Raw genomic sequence first — 24633 nt, forward strand, 5'->3', positions numbered from 1 at the left:
TAAGAACATATGAAGAACGCTGCTAGGCCAGGATCCTGTCCTCACAGTCGCCCCAAAGGGAAGCCCTCACACACAAGAGTCCCCTCCTCTCCTCTAGTTTCCAGCAACTGGGATTTGGCAGAGCCTGGCCATCAGGGGCAGTACCAAATAATAGCCTTCTCTTCCGTGAGTTTCTTTTAAAGCCATCAAAGTTGGCAGCCGTCAACTGTGGCAGGGAGTTTCATACCGGTAGTTTAAATGTTCTGCTGTGTGAAGAAGGACTGCGTTATAAGAATTCTAAGGTCTCAAATATAGAATAAATGTTCATAAATGCACAAGGTAAGCACACAAACATCAGTAAATAAATCACATGTCTGAAATAGTTCTGGGGGCCAATCCTGATTCCATCTTGATTCTTAATAACCCAAAGTATTTCCTCTACGGAAGGAAATATATTGGAGAAATCTTTCCCAGTAGTTCTTTTCACTTACAAATCCTACAAAATCTGTTTTAAGGGCATATTTGTGAATGAATAGGGTGGGCCTGTAACCTGGATTGAAGAACTAAAGTATTTAACATCTCAAAAGAATGGCCAGACTGCCCAGGTAAGGCAGTCAGTAAAACATTATCAGGTATCCTGGCAGACAGGAGAGATGACTGCACACTCAACTTTTTGTGGTAGACTCCCTCTTTCTGTGATGTATGTATGATGCTTTTAGTTAAGTCTCTGGCTAAGGGGTTGGGCAATGTCTAAATATTTAAAAGTTTCTGCACACTTTGTTCTTGGTCTCTCAGATCCTTGCAAGGAGGGTGGGGTACTCTGTTGCAACAGAAAAATAAAGATCTGCCTTGCTTTCTCTGGATCCTACCTCCATCCATTCTTCTCATGGACTTAGGGGACTCAGAGCCTGTTGAGGAGTTGGGCAGCAAAAGCCAGCCTCCAGTTTTTCCTTCAAAAAAGTGTGGGGAACATGTGCTGTTGTGAGCATAAAGTAGAAACCGCAGCCACCAAAGCGGTGCAGCTACACCAACCTTCTTTGCGTGTTTTCCCTGCAACTCGCAACAGCCGAGATAAGAGCACATGACAATGATGACAGAGCTACATCAGCCCCATCCCCCATAGGAATGGCAGGAAAAGCCTCACTAAAGGCCCCCTAACATGGCAGCAACCCAAGCTTTTATTGAGGTCTTGTGAATTATTGACAGATACAACTTAAGGGCGGCCCACATTTCGGAACCCTGGTTTGACTCAAGGCAGAAGTCTCCTTTGTGAATAATTTTCTCCCCACTGCCCCACCCTTTCTGTTTCTGGCTTTTTCATACGAAGAAGCTTTGTCACCAAAGGGTGATTGGGAAAAGTGGGCATCTCAAGATTGCAATTAGCACCTGAGAAACATTAAATGCATTGTGCAGACTGTGTGGCTGAGCTGTGCTGCTGTTGTTTTCCCCGTCTGTAGAATTATAGTTGCCAAACCTCTGCTGGAGCAAATGGGAGAGAAGTGCTTGTTTCTGTCAACAGTAAATTGGTAAAATAACCAATTCTTTGTTTATTCGGGAGGCACTGTATGTAGTTCACTGTGGTGAGCCACCTGCTTTGCTTACAGAAAGTTCAATCTCTGGCATCTCCTGTTTGGGGGAAAACAAGGTAGGAAAGGGAAAGATCTTTCTCTGCCTGAGAACTTGGACCATGCTAGCTGTACAATCTTTGGCTCGTTGGGCAGCCGAGGATAAGGCAGCTTCATAGGCTGAGCCCAAAACCCCCCTCCTTCAGAGATGGCTGCCTCTTGCATCTCTGCATGATTTGCTTCTTCCACTTCTGAAGAGTAGGAGGGAGTTTTTTATCTTATTTGTGGGCATATTTATTCATCAGACGAATCCTTTGGTTGTTCCAGAAGCAGGGAGGCATTCTGGAAAGATGTGGTCTGTCGCAGAACGGATTTCCTTTGCATCTTGTTTCAGGGGGAGATTGGACATCTCTGCCATTTGTGCGTTCAGGATGGAAGCCGTTCAAGACGTCTTCCAGAAAGGAAACTTCAAAGGCCCCCTTGCCGTTGAGAATTCACATGCAAAATGGGTGGTGCACAGGGGAGAGGTCCCCACGCCTCGACCAGGCGCTGTAAGTTGTCCCCCTCCCTTCCCTGGTTGACCATCTGTGCCCCCATCTGGTAAGTGGATATCACTTGTGTGTACCAAACAGGTGAACGTCTGAATAAAAGGAATACTGTAACCATCTTTCTTTTTCTAGTGCCTCAACATTTCTGCCACGCACCAGGAGGGATACCGCTCTTCCCTTGACTTGCCGGACAGAGTCCTCCAGTTTGCCAGGGACCACCCCCTGATGGATGGCACCGTGAACCCTATCGGCCGCCAGCCGGTGTTGGTCAAAAGAGGCGTGCGATACACACACCTTGTGGTAGACCAAACTAGCGGCATGGATAATGCAACGTACGACATCCTTTTCCTAGGGACAGGTAAGCCAACTTCCTAGATTGGGTATCGCCAGCATGGCACCCAAGCAGGCACCCATGTGCCCTCTGCTACCTCCCATGGCGTCCGCTGAAGGTCTTGGGAACATCTCCAAAATCCGCCATGCTTGAGAGACTCTTTGCTTTTCCTGCTCAGTTACTTCTTGCGCTGACTCAAGTCTCTCTCACATCAAACACTCCCTCTCTAAACATGCTTTCCTTTCGCTGGGTCATCCTCCCATCTGTTCCAAACAAAGGAGGGGGCAAAGAGCTGCTTTCTTGGAGAGAAAGTGCCGGGGGCTGATGTAGGCACCCCCCCCCCTGCAAGGTTGACGGCAGCTACTGGGAAGCAGGGGGTGTCCCTATTTTCATCAGAGAAATGTGGGAGGATATGGAGGTTATGCGACCCCTGAGCCGAGGAGATAAGTAACTACACATACCTTTAAAAGACATCTGAAGGCAGCCCTGTATAGGGTAGTTTTTAATGTTAAATGTTTTATTATGTTTTTTTATATATGTTGGAAGCCACCCAGAGTGGCTGGGGCAAGCAGTGACTTTACCAAGGTCTTTTTTGCTTCTTTATCAGATGAATAAAGCACCTTTCTAGGAGGACAGGAGTCTTAACCTCACATTTTTCCTGCTTTTGAGTAGACCATGGTTCCTTCAAAACAGTGGTCCCTTCTCTTCTTCTCCCCACCCCATTTACTTTAAATGTGGTTTAAAAGTCTGCTTGATTTTGTGCAGATAAGGGCTATTTGCATAAAGCTGTCAACCTCCAGGGGGAGATTTTCATTGTGGAAGAGTTACAGCTGTTTCCCTCTCCAGAGCCTGTGCAGACACTCAAGCTGGCTTCACAAAAGGTAGGACATCCCGTCCTAATCCATCCATTCTGGTTTCTCTCAGTTACTCATCTTTCCAAAACTTCAGTTCAGCTTTCTACAATTCTGCAGCAATTTGCAATTTATTTTTTTCCAAGTTTTGAAAATCCAGTGACATTTGGGTTCAAATTTCTCCCCACGTATACATTTTTTTTTTGCAGTTTTCCCTTTTGCAGAGCAGTTTTCCCCAGCACAATGCATTTTGGTATGTTAGGCATTTTTATGCACAGTTTAACCTGTCATGTATCAATTTTGTATGTGTTGCCTGGCTGGAGAACTGCAATGCCAAATCCGGAGAAATTGAAATTTGAAAGAGTGGCTGTCTTTCAGCTTGGCCTTTAAACGTCTACACGGGCTGTGCAGCATGACACCACACCTTCCTCACCGTTTCCCCTTTTCTTTTCCTTTCACATCATTTTATTCATTTAGTTATTGCACTTCCACCCCACATTTCCCTCCAAGGTGCACATGCTCCTCCTGCTCCTCCTCTAACTCCCACAACAGCCATGTGAGGTAGGTCAGGCGGAGAGGCAAGGACTGGCCCACTGCTGCCCAGTGAGCTTCCTGACCAAGTGGGGATTTGAACCATGGCACCCCAGGTCCTAGCCTGCCCTTTTGCATATATATCTCTTTCATATACAGTTTAGTCCAGTGCAGGAAAGATGTCTTAGAATCAGAGCTGGAAGGGATCACAAGGGTCATTTGCCCAACCCCCTGCAACATGTCCAACATGGAACCCATGGCCCTGCGATTAAGGCTCTCATGCTCCATACCAGCTGAGTTATGCCACAGTCTTGCCTGCTTGGTGCTTCCTTTCCAGGGCCTGTTGTATGCTGGGTCTGCCTCCCAGCTCGTGCAGCTCCCCGTGGCGACCTGCAGCCGGTACAAGTTCTGCCTCGACTGCGTCCTAGCCAGGGATCCTTACTGTGCCTGGTCACTACCTCTTTGCGCCTGCATCCCCATGGCGAACTGGTCTGGGGGTTTGCGGTGAGTAGCACAAGCCTCTGCCCTGTGGAATACATACCGTAATAACAATAGCCATTAGCATTTATGCAGCATCTGAGAGGGTTTGAAAGCTCCGCCGTGCATTATTTACCATTCACTTAACATCACCGCCTCTCATTTTACTCTGAGCCCTCTAGGCGACCTCCGTGCCTGTAACTGAAATGAACACACATTAGTCTTCTGCTTACTACTGCTTCCACCTCCCTTAGCTCAGTGGCAGAGCAAGGATCCACCCCAGCGTCTCTACACAGGGCTGGGGGAAAAACCCACCTGGCACCCTGGAGAGCTACTTCTGGGGCAGATGGACCAATGATCTCTTGGTGTAAGGCACCTTTCTGTGCTTCTGTTTCAACAAGCTCTTAAGCCAAAGCCAGGAGAACTGGAATCTTACTTTATCTTTAAGGGATGGAGCATGCAGAAGGTCCTCTGCATCTCCAGGCAAGACCAGTATTGCTCAAACTCCCAGCTGTTTTTGAACTACAATGCCTATCATCCCTGACCACTGGCCCTGCTAGTTAGGGATGGTGGGATTTGTAGTCCAACAACAGCTGGAGACCCAAGTTTGGGAAACTCTGGAGATAACCGTGAGCTAGATGAACCAGCGAAGGCACTTTTGTGGTTTTCTGTGGAAAACGTAGCTCTTTGTTCAAGACCATGAGGACTAGGATCTTAAATTTATCTGTAAAGGAAGGAACAGTGGTCTGACTCAGTAGAAGCTCCCCTCTGTACCCCTGTAAATCAGAACCTTTCCTCAGAACCATGAGGACTAGGATCTTAGTTTATTTTGAGGGGGAGGATCATAGTTCAGTGACAGAGCCCTTCATGTTCAAATATATGAAAGGATGTCATATGGAGGAGGGAGAAATATTGTTTTCTGCTGCTCCAGAATAGTGAACACGGAGCAATGGATTCAAACTTCAAGAAAGAAGATTCCACGTAAACATTAGGAAGAACTTCCTGACAGTAAGAGCTGTTCGGCAGTGGAATTTGCTACCAAGGAGTGTGGTGGAGTCTCCTTCTTTGGAGGTCTTTAAGCAGAGGCTTGACAAGCATATGTCAAGAATGCTTCGATGGTGTTTCCTGCTTGGCAGGGGGTTGGACTGGATGGCCCTTGTGGTCTCTTCCAACTCTATGATTCTATGATTCTATGTCCAGAAGATCTCACGTTCCATCACCAGCGTCTCCACATAGGGCTAGGGAAACGCTTCTCTGTCTGTTAGCAGAGATCGAACTGAGCTGGCACAGTGTGCTTCCCACCTACCAGGCTCCAGCCCTGCCTGTGCGGAGAATAAACGCTCAAGGTGAGGCTTTGAAACCCACACACTCTCAGCCACACTTCAGCATGCGCCACCGAAGCGCATTGTTCTCTGCTCTCTCTTCACAGGAGAGTCCCTGTTCGCTCTGAGCCCCTCAGCCATAATTCTGTGAATTTCAAGGCCAGGCGAGGATGCTTTCTGAGAGAAGTGGTTGCGCAACGCCAAATGCTTTTTCATGCCTGCATGAAGTATTCATGTTAATTCGCCTCTTCCTCCCTGCAGGGATCTGATTCAGAGTGTCAGGAATGGTGATGCCTCCAGGTGCCCTGAAGTGGGTAGGGGAATGTTTTGTGTATATATATATTTATTTATTTGTTATTGTTATTATTTTCTGCAGATAATAGGGTCTGTAAGCAACTACTCTGCCTGGAGTTAGTTAGCCAGTTCAGAAGTGGTGTTCAGGGCCAGAGGTTAAACTGGGTAGAGAAATGCATGTAAATTTTACCTTTCTAATGATCCATAGGATGCCAAGTTACAGAAGGTATACATTCTGTGTCCAGAGCAACTGCTCTATCTGGTGCGCCGGCTGAGAGTCTGAGGTCACCAAATTTTTTCAGCAGGGGGCCGGTCCACTGTCCCTCAGACCTTGGGGGGGGGGCTGGACTATAATTTTTTTTGGGGGGGGGGAAATGAATGAATTCCTATGCCCCACAAATAACCCAGAGATGCATTTTAAATAAAAGCACACATTCTACTCATGTAAAAACACACTGATTCCTGGACCGTCCATGGGCCGGATTTAGAAGGTGATTGGGCTGGATCCGGCCCCTGGGCCTTAGTTTCCCTACCCATGCCTGAGACCTACCTGCCCACGGACTGTCTCGCCAGAGTGGTGCATGCTCTGGTTATCTCCCGCTTGGACTACTACAGTGCGCTCTACATAGGGTTACCTTTAAAGGTGACCCGGAAACTGCAACTAATCCAGAATGTGGCTGCCAGAGTGGTGACTGGGGGCGGCCGCCAGGACCATGTAAGTCCAGTCCTAAATGACCTTCACTGACTCCCAATGTGTTTCCGAGCATGATTCATATTATTGGTGCTGCTCATTAAAGCCCTAAATGGCCTTGACCCTGTATACCTGAAGAAGTGTCTCCACCTCAATGGTCAAGCTAAAGAATCATTAAAGAGAACAAAAGATCTCCATTGATGGAAACCACAGGAGGGGAGAGGTGCTCTACTCTTGCTTGTGGGCTTCTCTTTGGGGCATCCACGTGTCCGCTATGCAGACAGGAGGCTGGACTAGACAAGGCTGGCTTGACCCAGCTGCTGAAGGGCTCTTATGATTTCTAAATGGATCCTCCATGGACAGAGCCACTCCACCTTACAAGAGTGGTGAACAAGAGTGGGAGAAGGCCACTGCTGTCACCTCCTCTTTGTGGGCTTCCCTTTGTGGGAACCTGGTTTTTGCTGTAACCCGCAGGAGGGAAGAGGGGACTCTGGTGCTTGCTGGTTTCCCGTTGGGGCAGCAGTCTGGCCACATGAGAACACAATGCTGGACAAGAAGGGCCACTGGCCAGCTCCAACAGATCCAACGTTCTTAGGATAAGGAACTGCTACACCCACCCACTTTCAGACGTTGCCCACTTTTTGTGATTAGGAGATGTGCTGAAAAGTGTGAGATAAGCCATCAAATGATGGAAAGACATATAACCTCCCCTGCAAAGAAATAAGGACAAATGCTGTCTGAAGAACAGACATCAATGCAACTTCTGGATGCTCAATAAGCAAGTTATCTGGAGGAGCACCTTCTCTCACACTCAGTCTTATTATGACACTTATCTCTTCCCCCACCACCACCCATGACTCATAGAATTGTAGAGCTGGATGGGACCCCAAGGGCCATCTAGTCCAACCCTCTGCGATGCAGATGTCAACTATACAATTAAAACATTCCTTTGCTTGTGCAGGGTCTGGAGGAAAAGGGCTGGGAGATGGAGGCTGCACACGAATCTGCACACCCAATGGGGAAGGGAGTTCAGGCACCCATCCAAGCAGTGGGGAGGCTGCCAGGGGTTGAGGTTTCAAAGGTCATGGGAGTTGGGCAGGGGAGCCACAAAACCAGAGGTGCCTGTCAGTCACAGAGCTTGAGAGACAAGTCAGATGTGAGCAGCCAGTGTGAAAAGGCTGCTCTTCAGGACAAGGCTGCAGCTAGTGTTTTTGTGAAAGAAAGAAAGAAAGAAAGAAAGAAAGAAAGAAAGAAAGAAAGAAAGAAAGAAAGAAAGAAAGAAAGAAAGAAAGAGAAATCCTCAGGGTATCGAAGAGAGAAAAATTCCAACCTGTTGGGCAGCATGCTGTGGCTTAAAAGGCACAAGCCCCAAGTAAGGCCAGGAATTTTCTGACCTTGGTGTGACCCAGCGGTTACAGATCCCAGCTGAGAATGCCTGCCAGGCTTAATTGCAAGGGATCATTTGCAGCCTCTGTTTCCCGCCAGCAGCCTGTCCAGAGCTCCAGCCATGTCAGTGCCATAGAACCCCTTTGGCTCCATCCTGTGGAGGCCCCTAGGCCGTCTCTGCCCCCCCTCCCCAAAAGCGGGATAACAGTGAACTAAGAAGGCTTGGTTGGAGTTTTCTTTCAAGATCAAATCAATATTATTTTGATCCGTTGTCTTGGGGCCCCTAAAACGTGTGGGGCCCATAGGTCGGTGCTTATTCTGCCTCTGGTAATCTGGAACTGCCCTTCGGAACTTGACTTTGCCTGGCAACAGTGATGTCGCAGGCGGGCAGGCGGCCAGGAGCCATGCACCTCCTTTCCAAAGAGGCTGTTGCTTTCTCCATGGTAACGGTAATGCTGCTGTCCTCCACCCAGACAGACAGAGAGACAGACACAAGTGCCCTCGCAAGCCTGCAGGCACTTCTCACATGGACCCGAAGTGCCCTTTTGGCATCAGAGGCCATGAATGCATTTTCCTGATTTGCCACTAGTGGACACTGTGCCATCCAGTTCCCCCTACCCTCTCAGGCAACTTCTCAGCCCTCCATGCAACTGGGAGGTATTCTGTCTACATTGCAAACAACTACATGATCTTGAATCATAGATTCATAGAGTTGGGAGGAACCCTGGGGATCATCTACTCCTACCCCCTGCAGTACAGGAATAGGCAGCTGTCCCTTATGGGGATCGAACCTGCAACCTTGGCATTATCAGCATATCACTCTAACCAACTGAGCTATCACTTAAGGGCAAATCATTACTGTGCCCCCAGAGTCTGATTTGAACCTAGGATTACAGTTGCTGCCTCTTTGGCTAATTGCGTGCATCTCCTTTTTGAATCTGCTGCATGGCGACTTCTGATTTTTCCCAGAGGCATGAAAGAATTGTGTTTGGTTTTTAAAAAGCTTGCCGTTGGTCCCACAGGCACAGATTCCCCCCCCCCACTTCTTTTGATAGTGTGAACCCCCTCCTGACTCTAAAGAATGGGACTGAAGGCATGTTGGCTTTTTCCTTTTGTAGCCATTCTCTCGAAAGCTGCCGCCTTTAATTTTTCAGCCCCAGGCTGAACCCAGGGAATTCCTGGGTGCTGGGGAGTGAATGTCAGCGGGATCAGCAACGGCGACTTGCAGCAGAGATTGTCGGCGCCTTTGCCGCTGAGCGCATCTCGTACAAGACGGCAAATATTAAAGAGCAGAAAGCGCATTAAAATTTCAGGAGCCCCAACCCTCCGTGCAGCACATGTTAAGCAGCGCTTCCAAAGATGCGAGGAGGGGGAAACAGCAAGAATCTCTTCTCTTTCTCTGAGAGCCACTACGCAAATGGAAAGCTCTTTCCTATAGGGGTCAAAGGGACAATGCTCACGTTGGCTGTATCAATCTCAGGATCACAAACACACCTAAGCCGCCATGGCATGCCATCGCCAGAACGTCATTTATTGCTTTATATAACATCCGTCTCCCACCCTTCCCTCACAAACCGGGACCTCAGAGCTGCTAGCTACCACCCTAAAACCCTCAAGTGCTTGCAAACTAACAAAGCAGCCACAAATGGCAGGAAAAGGACACCAGCAGCACAGTCCAAGTCAAATCAGGTCTAAGAGCAGCACCCTGATGAAACAGGCGTGAGCATAGATTAAATGTGCTTCTAAATATTATGGCCCTAAATAATATTTATTTATAGCCAGCTCAGCCCAGAGAGCTCAGTTGGTTAGAGCGCGGTGCTGACAATGCCAAGGTTGCAGGTTCAATCCCCGCATGGGACAGCTGCATATTCCAGCATTGCAAGGGCTTGGACTAGAACCAGATGATCCACAGGGTCAGGGTGCCTTCCAACTCTATATGATTCTATGAAATACCCACCTATTTAACAGGTGATTTACGGGCTCATTTTTGACCTGGGATAGCTCAGTTGGTAGCACATGAGACTATGGGTTCGATCCACACTTTGGGTGAAAGATTCCTGCATTGCAGGAGGTGGGACTAGATGGCCCTTGTGGTCCCTTCCACCTCTACAATTCCATGATTCTAAATGTGCAAAAGGGGTGGGGTTAGCCAGAAAGACCCTGTCCCACATTTTCTTCCCTCTGCACCTCAGATGGTGGTGGGGGCCCCTGCAACTGTTTACAGGGTCTGTGCTCAAGGGCATAGAGGGCTTTTTAAAAAACACAAGGACTAGAAGCTTAAAGATACCTAACGGTGACTTGGAAACTACAACTAATCCGGAATGTGGCAGCTAGACTGGTGACTGGGAGTGGCTGCCGTGACCATATAACACCAGTCCTGAAAGACCTACATTGACTCCCAGTATGTTTCCGAGCACAATTCAAAGTGTTGGTGCTGACCTTGAAAGTCCTAAACAGCCGTGGCCCTCTATACCAGGCCAGACATTGAGGTCCAGCTCCGAGGGCCTTCTGGCAGTTCCCTCACTGTGAGAAGTGTGGTTACAGGGAATCAGCCAGAGGGCCTTCTCGGTGGTGGCGCCCACCCTGTGGAATGCCCTCCCATCAGATGTCAAGGAGACAAGTAACTATACAACCTTTTGAAGATATTTGAAGGCAGCCCTGTATAGGGAAGTTTTTAATGTTCAATGTTTTATATACGCTGGAAGCCTACCAGAGTGGCTGGGGCAACCCTGTCAGGTGCAGTGGGGTACTACTCCTACTAAAAATAATCATAATAAGAGGCAAAACAGTGCAAGGGCTGTAGGAGGAGGTTGGAAAGGTTATTGAAATGATGGAAGGAGGTGAGCGTAGCAGAAGGGTAACCACCTCTGGCTTCTTTCCTTTCTCAGCTAAGAACACCAAGAGGCTCCCTGTCACCCTGGGTAGCAGCCCACATCTCAGCTGCAGCTCTCTGTCCAACCTGGCCACGTCTGTCTGGATGTTCAATGGGAGCAGCCTGCAGAACAAAGAGCCCAAATATCTCTTCCACGCCAGGGGACTGGTCGTGTTTAACATGACGGCTTCTGACGTCGGGCTCTACGAGTGCCAGTCTGTCGAGACATCCAACGGAATAGAATTCCGCATCTCCATGTCCACCTATTTCCTTTACCTTCAGCAAGAGAGCAGCTTCGCCGTGGCTCCCGAGGGCGATCCATCAAATCGGAAGTGCGCCGTCTCTGCAGCTCCGAAGTCGCAGCCCTTGGTATCTCTCCAGACAGAAGACCTGGCAAGGCTGGAGCGACCCCAGAGAGTCCAAGGGCTCTCGTTCACATTGGTGCTTTGGGGGGGAGCCTTTGCCCTGCTTTTCCTTTCCTTGCTCTCCTGGAACCTTTACGAGGGCCACCTCTCTCTCCCCTGGAAAAGTGTGTGGAGCAGGAGGTCAGAAGCGGTGGATGCCGTTGGGGCAGCAAGTCCTGAGCCAGAGCAAGCAGTCTTGATTCAGGGAAGCTTGGCCGCCTGTCCCATCTCCGGCTCGGCCAGCGAATCAGCCCTGTTGGTAAGCTCACCCCAAGAGGCATGCAGCGCAAAGGCAAAGCAGACCACCAGCTTCGCCGTGGGCAGGGCAGCCTGCTGTTCTTCAAAGTGCCTGGTCAGCAAAGTCCAGCTCACTGACGAAGAAGGCCTTGCAGCATGACGGCCTTGGCAGAGGGTCTGCACCATGGAAACACTACGAACTGTCCCATTGTGTGCTCAGGACCCCCATTTTCAGAGGGTTTGGAAAATAAATGAAGAAGTAAAGTTTATGCCAAGCTGCCTTTCTTTAATGTTAACTCGGCGGCTTGATTCCCACTTCATCAGGCTGCCGTCGCCGCGTCCGTTGGACAAAACTGTGACTGCTTGTCCCTTCCTTTGGCAGGATTCCTTTCTTTGTTGCTGCTGGTCAGCGCAGTTGTCAGAAACTTAGTGGCACATGGGGGGGGGGAGCGTGTGAGTCCCGGAGCACTCGTTGCTCATTCTAATAGCGAACACAGCTGAGTGCTGCCAGGATCGCCCCCAGAACAGGGTAAGTGAGAAATGGGAGACAAGTGTCAGCATGCCAGAGAGAGGGAACTACAAGGTTTGCAGTAGTAAACAAAACACATTTCTTAAAAGCAAAACATTTAAGGTGGGTACCTGCTTAAAAACAAAATCACCTTGCAACCTGATGGGGACTGAGCATGCCCAGTAGTCCAGAGTTGGGAAAGTTGCCTAGCTCAGTGTGGGGATAATGGCAGAAAGCCCAAGCAGGAGCACACTTGTTTTTGGAGGGTGGATGCAGTGCAGTCATTTGTTCAAGTAGTTTGTTTGGTGAGCTGTCTCCATTTGCGTCCAAACACGACCTCCTTTTAGGAAAGTTCTGCACCATCACACATTCATTTCTTCTCAAACGGTTTCCAAAGTGTGCTTATTCCTCTCTCACACACCAAATTAAATTTAGAAACCACTCCTTGCACCTGAGTGTGTAGGAAGAAGAGAAGTCCATCCTTCATAGAAGAAACCCAGAGCAGACATTCATGCAGGGGTGCAACTGGGGACCTCCTCCTGGCAGGCATCGATTCTGCTGCATCTCTGTATCAAAAGTGACAGATCCAGTTACCCCAGATGCAGAGACATGTCAGAGCTGCATACCTCCGCAGTGGAGGCTCATTGGAAGAAGAGAAAGCCAGAGTGCTGGCGGCGGTTCATGCAGGGATGCAATTTGCAGCCTCCTCAGATAAGTACTTCCTCTGTGTGTCTACATTGGGAATAACTGAATGAGCCAGTGCCACCCATTTTATTTTGTAAAAGTTACATACCACTTGCCTGTAAGGGGGGGGGGACCTCAAAGTGATAGAATTCAGAAGCAGGGCAAAATCACCTGCCTTTCTCAGCAGAGGCTGATAGGGAAGAGGCAAAGCTGGAACAGGGACTTGTGCAGAGAGAGAGAGCATGCACACTCCTGCATGCAAGAAGTTTGTTGAACTTTTCTCAAAGCATAGACATTGGTGGATAAAGTGAGTTATTTTAAGGAAGGTGTGATTTGGCAAGCGCTTGGACAGTGCCATGCTTTGTTGCATCATCACCCGTTTTCTTTTTTTGCTCCATCCTTCCTGTCCTTTTACCACCACCATGGACAAATAAGACAAAATTCAAATGCTGCTAAAGACACCTTAGAAAGTAGGGCAAGTAGGACACCCTCAACCTGCCTTGAGGCTCATTTTAGAAACTAATTATTGGGCACGAGGCAGATTGTCTTAATTGGGTTGGCGGGGGCTGGAACGGGACGTGGGCAAATTGTGGGCCTTGATCTGGGAGCACTGTTTATGCGCCTTGTCCCATCTTGCTGGGATCAGAAGTGCCTCTCCCAAACGTTCGACAGGAAAGGAAGGGGTGCTTTTTATTTGGAGCATTAATCACCCAGCCGTTCACAAGTTTCCACATGAGGATCTGACTCAGAGCCCTGAGACGCTCCTGCTTGGAGAAGGAGGCTGCGCCCAGGGCAGGGGTGCTGGGTGCTGGTGCTGCAGCCAGCTCAAGAGGAGTCCCTCTGAAAGGCTATCGGATCCCTAACTTCTGAAATGAGGACAGGTGTCTTTTTAAAAGGGAGAGGAAAAAATAGCAAAAAAAGAGAAAGCAAGCACTTTCTATAAACCTAAGTAAATGAATGGATGTTCTCTGCTGGAAATATACCAAGGCAGGTCCATCTAGTTCTAACTTAAGAAACTTCCCCCTGCACGCATCCCCAAGGGCTGCTGCCAGCCATTGTTGTTGTTGTTGTTATTATTATTATTATTATTATTGGTGGTGGTAGTATTAGGAGTACCCCACCCTTCTGACTGGGTTGCCCCAGCCTTTCTGGGTGGTTCCCAACAGATCGAAGAATGCAATAAAACATCAAACATTGAAAACTTCCCTATACAGATCATGCAAATCGTGGGAGGGAGAGAGGTCATCTTGTGCTTCAGTTCTGCTTGAGGGTTTCCTATTGGTGACACTCGTAGGATTGAAGCGTTGCAAAGGTACACCAAGGGTCATCTAGTCAAACCCCTTGCATACAAGACACCATCTAGCCGTCTTAGGGGCTCCACTCCAGATTTGTGTAGGGTTTAGTCCTACACAAGGCAACAGAGGTTTAGGATCAGAGTTTCCTTTCCCTCTTCAACCTGTGCAGGAACTCTTGGTCTCATCGGCTCAATCTACTGGAGCTTGTCTTCACATGCAGGAGAAGTCTTTAACGCCCCGAGGGCGCTTGAGAAGCTGTTCCAGGGATTGTGGCCTCTGTCGCCTGGTGACGGCTTCCAGGAGCCACTGGAGTGCAGGGTGGGGACCAAAGGTGGTCAAACGACCCCAGACAGAGCACAACATGCCCCCCCACCAGAGGTACCACCCCTCCCCTAACACATCATACACCCCAATAGTAATAATAGCAATGACAAAAATAGCAGTATGATAGAAACATAGAGCATGTGGCCCCTGGAAGGCTCCCTGGGAAGGTGATACGGCCCTCAGGATGAAAAGGTTCCGCCCCTCCCCATTATATATATGTATTAAAAACACAGCTTAAAAAAAAAAAACCAGCATCGGCTGGGATGCCCTTTCCTTTCCTGTCCTTGCGGCCACTCCGCCCCCAAATGTCCCCAGGGGTTCCTGAAAGTGACCCTGCGCCCCCGCAGGGGGTCTGCAAGCGAAATGCGCGCCAGAGTCTTCCAGCAGGTGGCGCCCAGGAGCCAACAAATAGGACACTCCCCCCCCCCCAGCCCTTGGAAATAACTCAAAGAAGAAATGTGACCGAGAGATGAAGCAGAGAGTTGGTGGAGGAAGGAAGAGAATTTTTTTTTAATAAAAAAAGGAGAACAAAGACGTTGTCAAGCTACCCTACAAAAGGCCATAGAATCGGGTAAGGAGACCGACTTTGATTCTGATTTATTTGCAAATGTTTGCGGTCGGGCTTAGAGAAGGAGAAATATTTGCAACAAACACGGGGCGGCGGGGGGGGGGGGGAGAGAAAGCCAGCTGACAACCTTCCTCTGTTTCCACCCTCTTCCTCACACACACACACACACACACACACACACACATCTGTTCAGCAGGAGAGGCAAAGTTCTTCTCACTGGGATCCCTTCTTGGGTGTGGGGGACCCCTTTTTGCGGTCTGCGGGGAGAGAGAGGGTGGCCGCTCCGATCTGGATAATCTGCCTTTTGCAATGCGTGGCTCCATACTAATATATTTCAAATCTCTCTCCCTTTTGTCCGCACGCATCCGCCCTGCCACCCCGCTGCCTGCTGTCCCCCCTCCTCCTGCTTCCCAACTACAGTGGATTCCCCAAAGTGAAATTCCGGAAATTTGAGGAGGATCCGGATCCGGAGAGAACGAGCTGAAGAAAAGAGGTGGAGAAAGCAACGTGGAAAAAGGATCAAAGGGAGATCTGGAAGAAAAGAGACCTCCGGGAGAAGAAGAAGAAGATGGGGTGAGAAGCAGCTTTTGACTTTTACATGGCATGCACAAAAAGAATTGGGGTGATGGTGACAGTTTGCCACTTTCTAAAACAAAAAAACTATGTGTGTGCGGTTGTTGTTTTTTAAAAAAGATTTTGCTTCCCATGAATGAACAGATTTGCAACAAAGCCAGACTGCTGAAACGCTGGAAAGTTTCGAGGTCCCAGGGAGGAGGCTCCCCTCCCCCTGAAATTCTCTGTTAGGAGGTTCTAATTTGGAGCAAATGGATTCTGGTCAGGGCAGCCCCTGCTGCAAAAGGGGAGGATTTATTTTCTGCCTAGCTTGCTGCGGGTGACCTTTTAAACTGATCCTGCCACATGCTTTCTTCCTCTTTCCCCTCCCCAGCCAGCCCCCACTGCTTCTGGCCATCACGGGGTGCAATAAGTTTCATTTTAAATAATAACAATAGCAATAACAACAACAACAACGGGGAAAAAGCGGTCCTGTTTTCTGTTTAGTCAAAAACGGCCACCCTCTCTAGCTCTTCTGTAGGGCACCTCACTCTGCTCAATGACTAGTTTCACCTGACCACCAGTTTTGGAGAAAGTGGGGTCAGCCGCCCTCCACGCCCCCCTTCCCACCCCACCATTACCTCCACAAATTCCATCTTGCAACCCCCACTGGTGCAACGGCCTGTTGCTCCTCAAACCTCTCTTTCCTTGGATGCAGGGGTGTACTTAGGGGTTGGGTGTAGGCCCAGGGCCCCCCGCATAACCCCACCTCTCCATGGTGGCTTGGAGTGGCTAGGATCCTGCCCGCTCCCCTGGCTGTTCCTCTGCTGCTCTGGGCAGCCAGGTAAGGTGCGCAGGCTCTTCTGGCAAAGGCGCAAGGGGAAAGGGGGCATCGATATGACTCCTTTGCCAAGGGCGCGAGGGAACATAGGTGCGCCTCTGATTGGATGCAAAATGCAGGGCAGGATTTGAACCTGGGACATCAGCTGTTGAACTCTCCTAATCAATTTGGGGTCTGAGCAGGCAGAGCGACCCAGCGATGCTGTTCAGGAAGTGCGCCAGGGTAGCTGTATATTCTAGGCGTCCTTCTTTAGCATGCATTCGCGATGGCTTGCGCTCGTGATGGCATCGGGGCGGTTATGTGTGACCTGGCTTTCAACACTATTGGCACCTGGAGGACTTTTGGGTTGGGCATCCTGCAAATTTTCATATCCCCAAAGTTCGGGGTTTGCTTGCTTGTTTATTTTCCTCCCGACTTTGTTGCAATATCACTGCAACGCTGGGGGGAGCAAGTTATAATGCAGAACAATGTGTCAAGGATAACCACCGCTAAAGGCCCTATTATTGTGCCAATGGCATTGCCGTTTTGGGCCCCTTGAGTGAGGAAATAATAATACTGCAGAAATTTGGGGACTCAGGCCCCAAATTACCTTAAAAATTGCTTCCTTCCCTACAGACCCTCTTAGGTCCTGAGACCAGAGGCAGCCTCTTGCTCTCATAGGTGGGGGGTGGCCCAGAGAGATCAGGCCTTCTCTGTGGTGGCCCCTAAGCTGTGGAAATCCCCACAGAAGGACCTTCATTGTCAGGCTTTTGGAGAATGTTAAAGACTTCCCTCTTTATCCTGGCTTTCAATGCTCGAGGTGTGTGTATCTAAGAGCCACCTTGTTTTAAATGGTGGTAATTGTTTTTGTGTTGTTTAAAATAAGGTGGTACTACCTCGGTTTAAGAACAGCCCTGTTTACTAACTATTCGGTTTACGAACTCCTCAAAACTGGAAGTAGTGTCCCGGTTTGTGAACTTTACCTCAGTCTAAGAATGGAATCTGAACGGTGGAAGGGCACCGTTTAAGGTTTAAGAATGGTTTTGGTTTAAGAACGGACTTCCGGAATGGATTAAGTTTGTAAACCGAGGTACCACTGTACAGGCAGCCCCCTGTTTATGTGGTGGTTACGTTCCTAGGCACCTTGCACCTCGCGTATAATTGAAACCCATTGGAAAAGCTGGTAAGCACCCATTCTGCCCTTTCAGTGACGTTTCAGTGATAATAATAATAATAATTTATTATTTATACCCCGCCCATCTGCTGGGTCAACCCCGCCACTCTGGGCGGCTTCCAACACACCTCAAAATACATTAAAATATCACAGACTAAAAACGTCCCTAAACAGGGCTGCCTTTAGGTATTTTCTAAATGTCTGGTAGTTGTTTATCTCCTTGACCTCCGATGAAAGGGCGTTCCACAGGGCAGGTGCCACTACCGAGAAGGCCCTCTGCCTGGTTCCCTGTAGCTTTGCTTCTCGCAGTGAGGGAACCGCCAGAAGGCCCTCGGCGCTGGATCTCAGTGGTGTCTTATGATGTTTCTGGGTCACTTGTGGGTTCGGTGTCCCAGTTTCTGATTTGATCCTGGAGTGTCCTGCTTTTCTTTAGGACGTCCCTGTTTTCATGGGGGAAATGTTGGAGGGTCTGGAGTTATGTGACCCCCAAGCCAAGGAGTTAAGTAACTATGCAACCTTTAGAAGACACCTGAAGGCAGCCCTTTAGAGGGAAGTTTTTAAAAATGTTTAATGTTTTATTATTGTTTTATATAGCCTGGAAGCTGCCCAGAGTGGCTGGGGAAACCCAGTCAGATGGGCAGGATATAAATAGTAAAATTATTATTATTAATATTATTATGGAATAAGACGTTCCTATTTTCATCGGAGAAGTGTTGGAGGGTCACACACATATTGAATGCGCATATACTGGGGGCTGCCTGTATTGTGTTTTAACCAAGCCTGGGACCTTTGGGTGAAGGGTGGGTAATTAATACACCCACAAAAAACTGCAGAAATATAACACAATTGAAGCTAACCAGCAGAGAGGCTCGTCAATGCAAGAATAGTTGGCGCTGTAGGTTAAACCGCAGAACCTAGGGCTTGCCAATCAGAAGGTTGGCGGTTCGAATCCCTGCGGCGGGGTGAGCTCCCGTTGCTCCGTCCCAGCTCCTGCCAACCTAGCAGTTCGAAAGCACGTCAAAATGCAAATAGATAAATAGGAACCGCTACAGCGGGAAGGTAAACAGCGTTACCAGGTGCTGCTCTGGTTTGCCAGAAGCGGCTTTGTCATGCTGGCCACATGACCTGGAAGCTATATGCTGGCTGCCTTGGCCAATAATGCGAGATGAGCGTGCAACTCCAGAGTCGGTCACGACTGGACCTAATGGTCAGGGGTCCCTTTACCTTTACCTTTAATGGGTTTATACAGAACTGTCCACACATCATTGTTGTTCAGTGGGGCTCCATCAACTCCACACCCCAGTTCTGCAAGGCCCTTGTAGACCCCATCAGTTTCAGCATGTTGGAAAAAAGAAAAAATGAAATACGTCCAAAGCTGAAGGGTAGTAGACAGGGGCGCAGATGCAGACCGCTCTCTCCCTGGTCATGAAAAGAGGAGACTGGAAACCAAGCCTGATGAGGAACAGTTGAAGGAGCTGGGTATGTTTAGCCTGGGAAAGAGGAGACTGAGAGGAGATAGGAGAGCCATCTTCAAATATCTCAAGGGCTGCCACATGGAAGAGGGAACAAGTGTGTTTTGTCTATGGAGGGGAGGACTCAAACCCATGGATTCAAGATACAAAAAAGGAGATTCTGACCAACATCTGGAAGAACTTTCTGAAAGTAAGAGCTATTCAAGAGTGGAGCGGTCTCCCTCGGGAGGTGGTGGCCTCTCCTTCCTTGGAGCTTTTTAAGCAGAGGTTGGATGGCCCTCTGTCATGGTTGCTTTAGCTGAGATTCCTGCATTGCAGGGGGTTGGACTAGATGGCCCTTGGGGTCCCTTCCAACTCTGCAGTTCTAGGAGACTGATCATTTGATAAATGGGGACAGTGCTTCTGCTTGCACCTCATGGGAACGTGGGGAATGTAAAAAAGAAAAGAAAAAAGGACCAGCCACGTTTCTGCGAGAGACTAAGAAAGTGAAAAGATTTTCTCTCTTATTATTATCCATTCATTCATTGATTCATTCAATTTTTATCCTGCCCACCTTCCCAAAGGAACCTGGGGCTGCATGCTACATTTATAGTGATGTTAGAACTTGGGTTCATGGTCCTTCCTGTGGAAGTGCATAGAGCTATGGAACTCGCTGCTGCAGGAAGCAGCAATGGACACCAACCTGGAGGGCTTTAAAAGATTGGGCAAATTCCCGGCAGCTACTAGCCACAATGGCCCTGCCCTGCCTCTATGTTCGGAGGCAGCCATGCTTCTGAATGCCGGTTGCTGGAAACCACAGGAGGAAAGGCATGGGTGTAGCCAGGGAGCAGTGGGGGCAACTGCCTCTCCCAAATCAGGTAAATAAAAATACTGTACTCAAAGTAGAAATCATCAGAATATTTGCAATCGAAATGCTCGCTGAGGTCAGTTGGATGGTGTTGTGGTGGCTTCTACAAACTGACCAACAGTGTTGCAGGTCGCTTGGTGCTGCCCTCGCCAACACAAATCCTGGCCACGCCCATGAGGGGAGGGGGCTCTCATGCTTATCTAGATGGGCCCTTGGCCTGATCCTGCAGGACTCTTCTTAGGTTGGAATGGAACTTCCACGCCCAGAGGCAGTCTATCTGAAGTTCTAGAGGGCATTTTGCTGCTATGAGGAGTAGATGGGCCCCCTTTGGCCTGATCCACATGGATGGCGACCATAGGAAGCAGACTGCTTCCAGGCATAGCTGCCAAGTTATCCCTTTTTTAAAGGGATTTTCCCTTATGCTGAATAGGCTTCCTCGCGAGAAAAGGGAAAACTTGGCAGCTATGCTTCCAGGTGTGCTGACTTCTGGCGCCAGAGGCTGAATTAAGGGAGCGCAACTGCTTTGCTTGCACTGGGCGTGGAGCTTTACGGGTGCCACAACTATAATGCAGAATGGAAGGCGAGAGGTGGGCTGCATGCAAAAGTTTGGCATTGTGCAGGACGCTGCTGAAGTTTGAGACCACCGCTGGCACCACCCTCTTCTAGCTGCTCCAAGCGGAATTGTCACTGGCTCTCCACAACGTCCGAAGCGTTGCGCTTTTTCCTGCATGCATGAATCCCACCCACCCCGACCTTGTTCCCTACAGGCACCGGTGAGCCATCAGTGAGCGTTCACCGCAACCCCTAAACAGATGCTGTTTTACAACCTGGTTTGACATCGAGCTCTTAAACGGTGCTAATAGAACTAACTCACGATGATGATGATGATGTGTTTTTAATGACTTTATTTTTATTTAAAAACCCAAACCCTTTCCAGTCACTCTCATTCGAGCACTGTAGTTAATGGCACTAATCGGAAAGGCTTCTCGTTCTTCCTTTTTTGAATCATTGGGCCAGGCTTCCTCAACCTCGGCCCTCCAGATGTTTTGAGACTACAATTCCCGTCATCCCTGACCACTGGTCCTGCAAGCTAGGGATGATGGGAGTTGTAGGCCAAAAACATCTGGAGGGCCGAGGTGGAGGAAGACTGCATTAGGCCACGGGTGAGAACAATGGCTTCAAGTAACAAGAAACTCACCATTAGGAAAAAGCTTTCTGGCAGTAAGAGCTGAAGGACTCTCCTTCCTTGGAGGTTTTTGAGCAGAGGTTTGGGGGCCATCTGTAATAATAATAATAATAATAATAACAATAACAACAACAACAACAACAACAATAATAATAATAATTTATTATTTATACAACAACAACAACAACAACAACAATAATAATAATTTATTATTTATACCCCGCCCATCTGGCTGGGTCCCCCCCCCCGCCACTCTGGGCGGCTTCCAACACACATTAAAATACATTAAAATATCACAGATTAAAAGCTTCCCTAAACAGGTATTAATGTCAGGTAGTTGTTTATCTCTCTGAACTCCTTTGGGAGGGCGTTCCACAGGGCGGGTGCCACTACCGAGAAGGCCCTCTGCCTGGTTCCCCGTAGCTTTGCTTCTCACAGGGAGGGAACCGCCAAAAGGATGCTTTAGTTGAAATTCCTGCATTGCAGGGGGTTGGACTAGAGGAGCCTTGGATCCTTTCCAAGTCTATGATTCTACGATCCTATGCTTCTAATATCTGTGACCCTGCATTGGGCCGAGAGTCCTCACTAACTTCAGTCCCTGGATTTCAACAGGTCTGTTATTGAAAAAGCTTTCCTCTCTCAGGAATGCCTCTCTCAGGTTTTCAGACTCCTCCTTAGCTGTACCTGGGAATGCCAGGGCCTGAGCCTTATATCTTCTTCCGAATTCTGCTCACCTGTTCTCCCATATAACCTTTCCCCTATAATCCTTTTTATTTTCAAGAATGAAACAGCCCACATGAGATTGTCCTGATGTTTCTCTAAGGGTTGAGTGAGATTCCTCCGCAAGGTGCGAGCTCTGTAGACATAGTGTGGGGCTCCTGCCGTTCCGTTTGAGACAGGATGTGTGCCGCCACCACCTCTGACCCAACCATATTGCCTGCATGGGGGGTTTGGGGAAATACCCTTCTCATTCTACGTTTCAGGGCAATGTGCATGAAGCCATGTGAGCTATAAAAAGAGAGAGAGGAGCAAACTCTCACCTTGATCTGTTCAGCTGAGCTGACTCAGTATGTCACTGGGCTGGCTGCCAGCTCTCTGCTGATCTCCGCCGCTGCCTCATCGGATGTGAGGCAGCCGCGGGAAGTGGAGGCAGGGAGTTTGCAAAAAAGGCTGGCCTCCTCCTCGGAGAACCCATAGAGGTCCAGGGCTTACAGGGTCCCCAAAGGCCCATTCCCAGCAAATTGTTGTTGTTTAGTCGTGTCCAACTCTTCGTGACCCCCATGGACCAGAGCACGCCAGGCCTTCCTGTCTTCCACTGCCTCCCGCAGTTTGGTCAAACTCATGTTCGTAGCTTCGAGAACACTGTCCATCCTCTCCTTGTGCCCTCCATCTTTCCCAACATCAGGCTCTTTTCCAGGGAGTCTTCTCTTCTCATGAGGTGGCCAAAGTCTTGGCGCCTCAGCTTCACGATCTGTCCTTCCAGTGAGCACTCAGGGCTGATTTCCTTTAGAATGGATAGGTTTGATCTTCTTGCAGTCCATGGGACTCTCAAGAGTCTCCTCCAGCACCTCTAAATAGGATGTCCCTGTTTTCATCAGAGAAATGTTGCAGGATATGGAGGAAGCCTTTTGTGCATTAGGGCTTCCCGGGATCTCGAACCCCAAACCACCCCGGCTTCCTGCCTTTGGCCTTGTTTTGATTCCCAGATGGGGTTGCCAACTGACCAGGCTGGGCTACTCCTCTTTGCCTTCCCATCCTTTTTTAAAGAGCAGCCTGGCATAAAGAAATCAGCAATGGGAGATCGTTTCTGGCATCGGAGCAGGAGCCATTGTCTGCAGCCTGAGCGGCTGGTTGGAAGCATCTTGTAAGCATGCCAAAGAACGAAAGAGAGAAAAAGGCAGCATGCAGACTGGTGGTGGGCAGGGGACATGGCTTGCTGCTGGAATGTGCGCCTGTCATGAAAGTCTCGGTGTGGGAGTCACACAGTCGGCAGAACGGTCCCTGCCGCTTGGGACCTCCAAACCCTGCCTCTGTTTTTGCCCTAAGCCAGTGGTTCTCCAAGGGTGTGGTGCACCAGGAGAGGGTGACAAGTGTGGTGGGAAGATCCCAAGACGATCAGAGAAACATTTAAACATTTCAGGGTAGCATAGTCTAGTACAGTGGTACCTCGACTTACGAACGACTCAACAACCGTATTTTTCGACTTACGAATGGGGCAAATGGCCGCACGCTTACCAATTTCTTGACATCCGAACGGAAACCGCAGCGGTTTTAGATAGGGTTTTTTCAACTTACGAATTTTTAGATGGGGTTGCTTTGACTTACGAATTTTTCCGTTTCCAATGCATTCCTATGGGAAATCTCGTTTCCAGTGGCGCTTTTCGACTCACGAATTTTTCAACCTACGGAGGTGCCTTCGGAACGGATTAAATTCGTAAGTCGAGGCACCACTGGAAACGAGATTTCCCATAGGAATGCATTGGAAACGGAAAAATTCGTAAGTTTTTATTTATTTGCAGAATGTGGGTCAGAATCTTTTCAAAATAAGAGAACAGATATGAAATATCAGAAAACAGAAAGGCTTCTTTGTGTTGATGAGGAGATGAGTTTGTTTGTCTCAAATTAGACTCACATTATTATTATTATTATTATTATTATTACTGCTGCTGCTACTACTACTACTAAATACCACCCTTCATCAAAAGATATCAGTGTGGTTCACAGAAGAAAATAAAAGATAAAACACAAGAAAATAATTAAACCAAAACAGCAAGACAATAATAACCCCCTTCCCACAGAAGGATATTAATGAGCCAAAGGCCTGGTATCACTAAAAGATACCAGCGTCATCAAGTCTAGTTCCAGATTTGCCAGGCTTGTGACTGGGGTTGTCTTGAAAACAATGGTTCCATTGTATCATCTTGGGTTGGTTTGTGGTTTTCTGCTCCTCTGATTCCTGAATGTGCTTTGCTGTGTTAGGCTGCAAGGGACCGGGTCTGCTGCCCACACCAAGCCTCTCAGCAGATGTTCAACTACTGTTGTTTTCTATTGTATTTTTATGTTGTGAACAGCCTTGAGATGTGTGTATGAAGGGGCTGCATGCAAATTCAATAATATTTAATAATAATAATAACCTACCATTAAAAAAAATGCTTCCATGCAGCAAAGGAGGCAGAGACGCAACATTTGTTTGTGTCGCTAACTCTTGATGCATTCGCCTCTCTAGGTGTCAAGAAATCTAAAGCTCCCTGAGACATGGGAGCCCAGTATATAGGGATTGCAAAGATTGATTCTCTCTCTGTCTGTCTCTCTCCCCGCTTCCTGCTTCCTCCTAAGTGGCCCAAAATCATTACAGATTAACAGCTCAGAAAACCTCTGGCCCGCTCTTGCTCAGCAATATTGCTTTCCGCCTCGGTCCCTTTTCTCTCCAGGGCTTACAGGGTCCCCAAAGGCCCATTCCCAGCAAATTGTTGTTGTTTAGTCGTGTCCAACTCTTCGTGACCCCCATGGACCAGAGCACGCCAGGCACTCCTGTCTTCCACTGCCTCCCGCAGTTTGGTCAAACTCATGTTCATAGAATCATAGAGTTGGAAGAGACCACAATGGCCATCCAGTCCAACCCGCTGCCAAGCAGGGAACACCATCAAGCTGTCAAGCCTCCGCTTAAAGACATCCAAAGAAGGAGACTCCACCACACTCCTTGGCAGCAAATTCC

General features: G+C 48.7%; 2 protein-coding genes across 3 annotated transcripts in view; both read left to right on the top strand.

Moving 5' to 3' along the window:
• Positions 1-11648, top strand: part of LOC118086114 (semaphorin-4D-like) — a 31052-nt gene extending 19404 nt beyond the window's left edge. The window contains exons 10-15 of the mRNA XM_060275239.1: positions 1939-2095; positions 2225-2450; positions 3189-3304; positions 4143-4309; positions 5866-6014; positions 10864-11648. Coding sequence (XP_060131222.1) covers positions 1939-2095; positions 2225-2450; positions 3189-3304; positions 4143-4309; positions 5866-6014; positions 10864-11648 — 1600 coding nt within the window. The remainder of the gene's footprint in view (positions 1-1938; positions 2096-2224; positions 2451-3188; positions 3305-4142; positions 4310-5865; positions 6015-10863) is intronic.
• Positions 11649-14743: 3095 nt separating this feature from the next.
• The window catches only part of HOMER3 (homer scaffold protein 3), a 39633-nt gene continuing 29743 nt past the window's right edge, over positions 14744-24633 (top strand). For both annotated transcript variants that reach the window (XM_035120914.2, XM_035120915.2), the window contains exons 1-2: positions 14744-14870; positions 15288-15440. Coding sequence is in view for 1 of the 2 variants with exons in the window: in XM_035120915.2 (XP_034976806.1) it covers positions 15436-15440 (5 nt within the window). In the remaining variant the exon portion in view is untranslated. The remainder of the gene's footprint in view (positions 14871-15287; positions 15441-24633) is intronic.

This window comes from Zootoca vivipara, chromosome 6, assembly GCF_963506605.1.
Source record: "Zootoca vivipara chromosome 6, rZooViv1.1, whole genome shotgun sequence".
Classification (NCBI taxonomy): domain Eukaryota; kingdom Metazoa; phylum Chordata; class Lepidosauria; order Squamata; family Lacertidae; genus Zootoca; species Zootoca vivipara.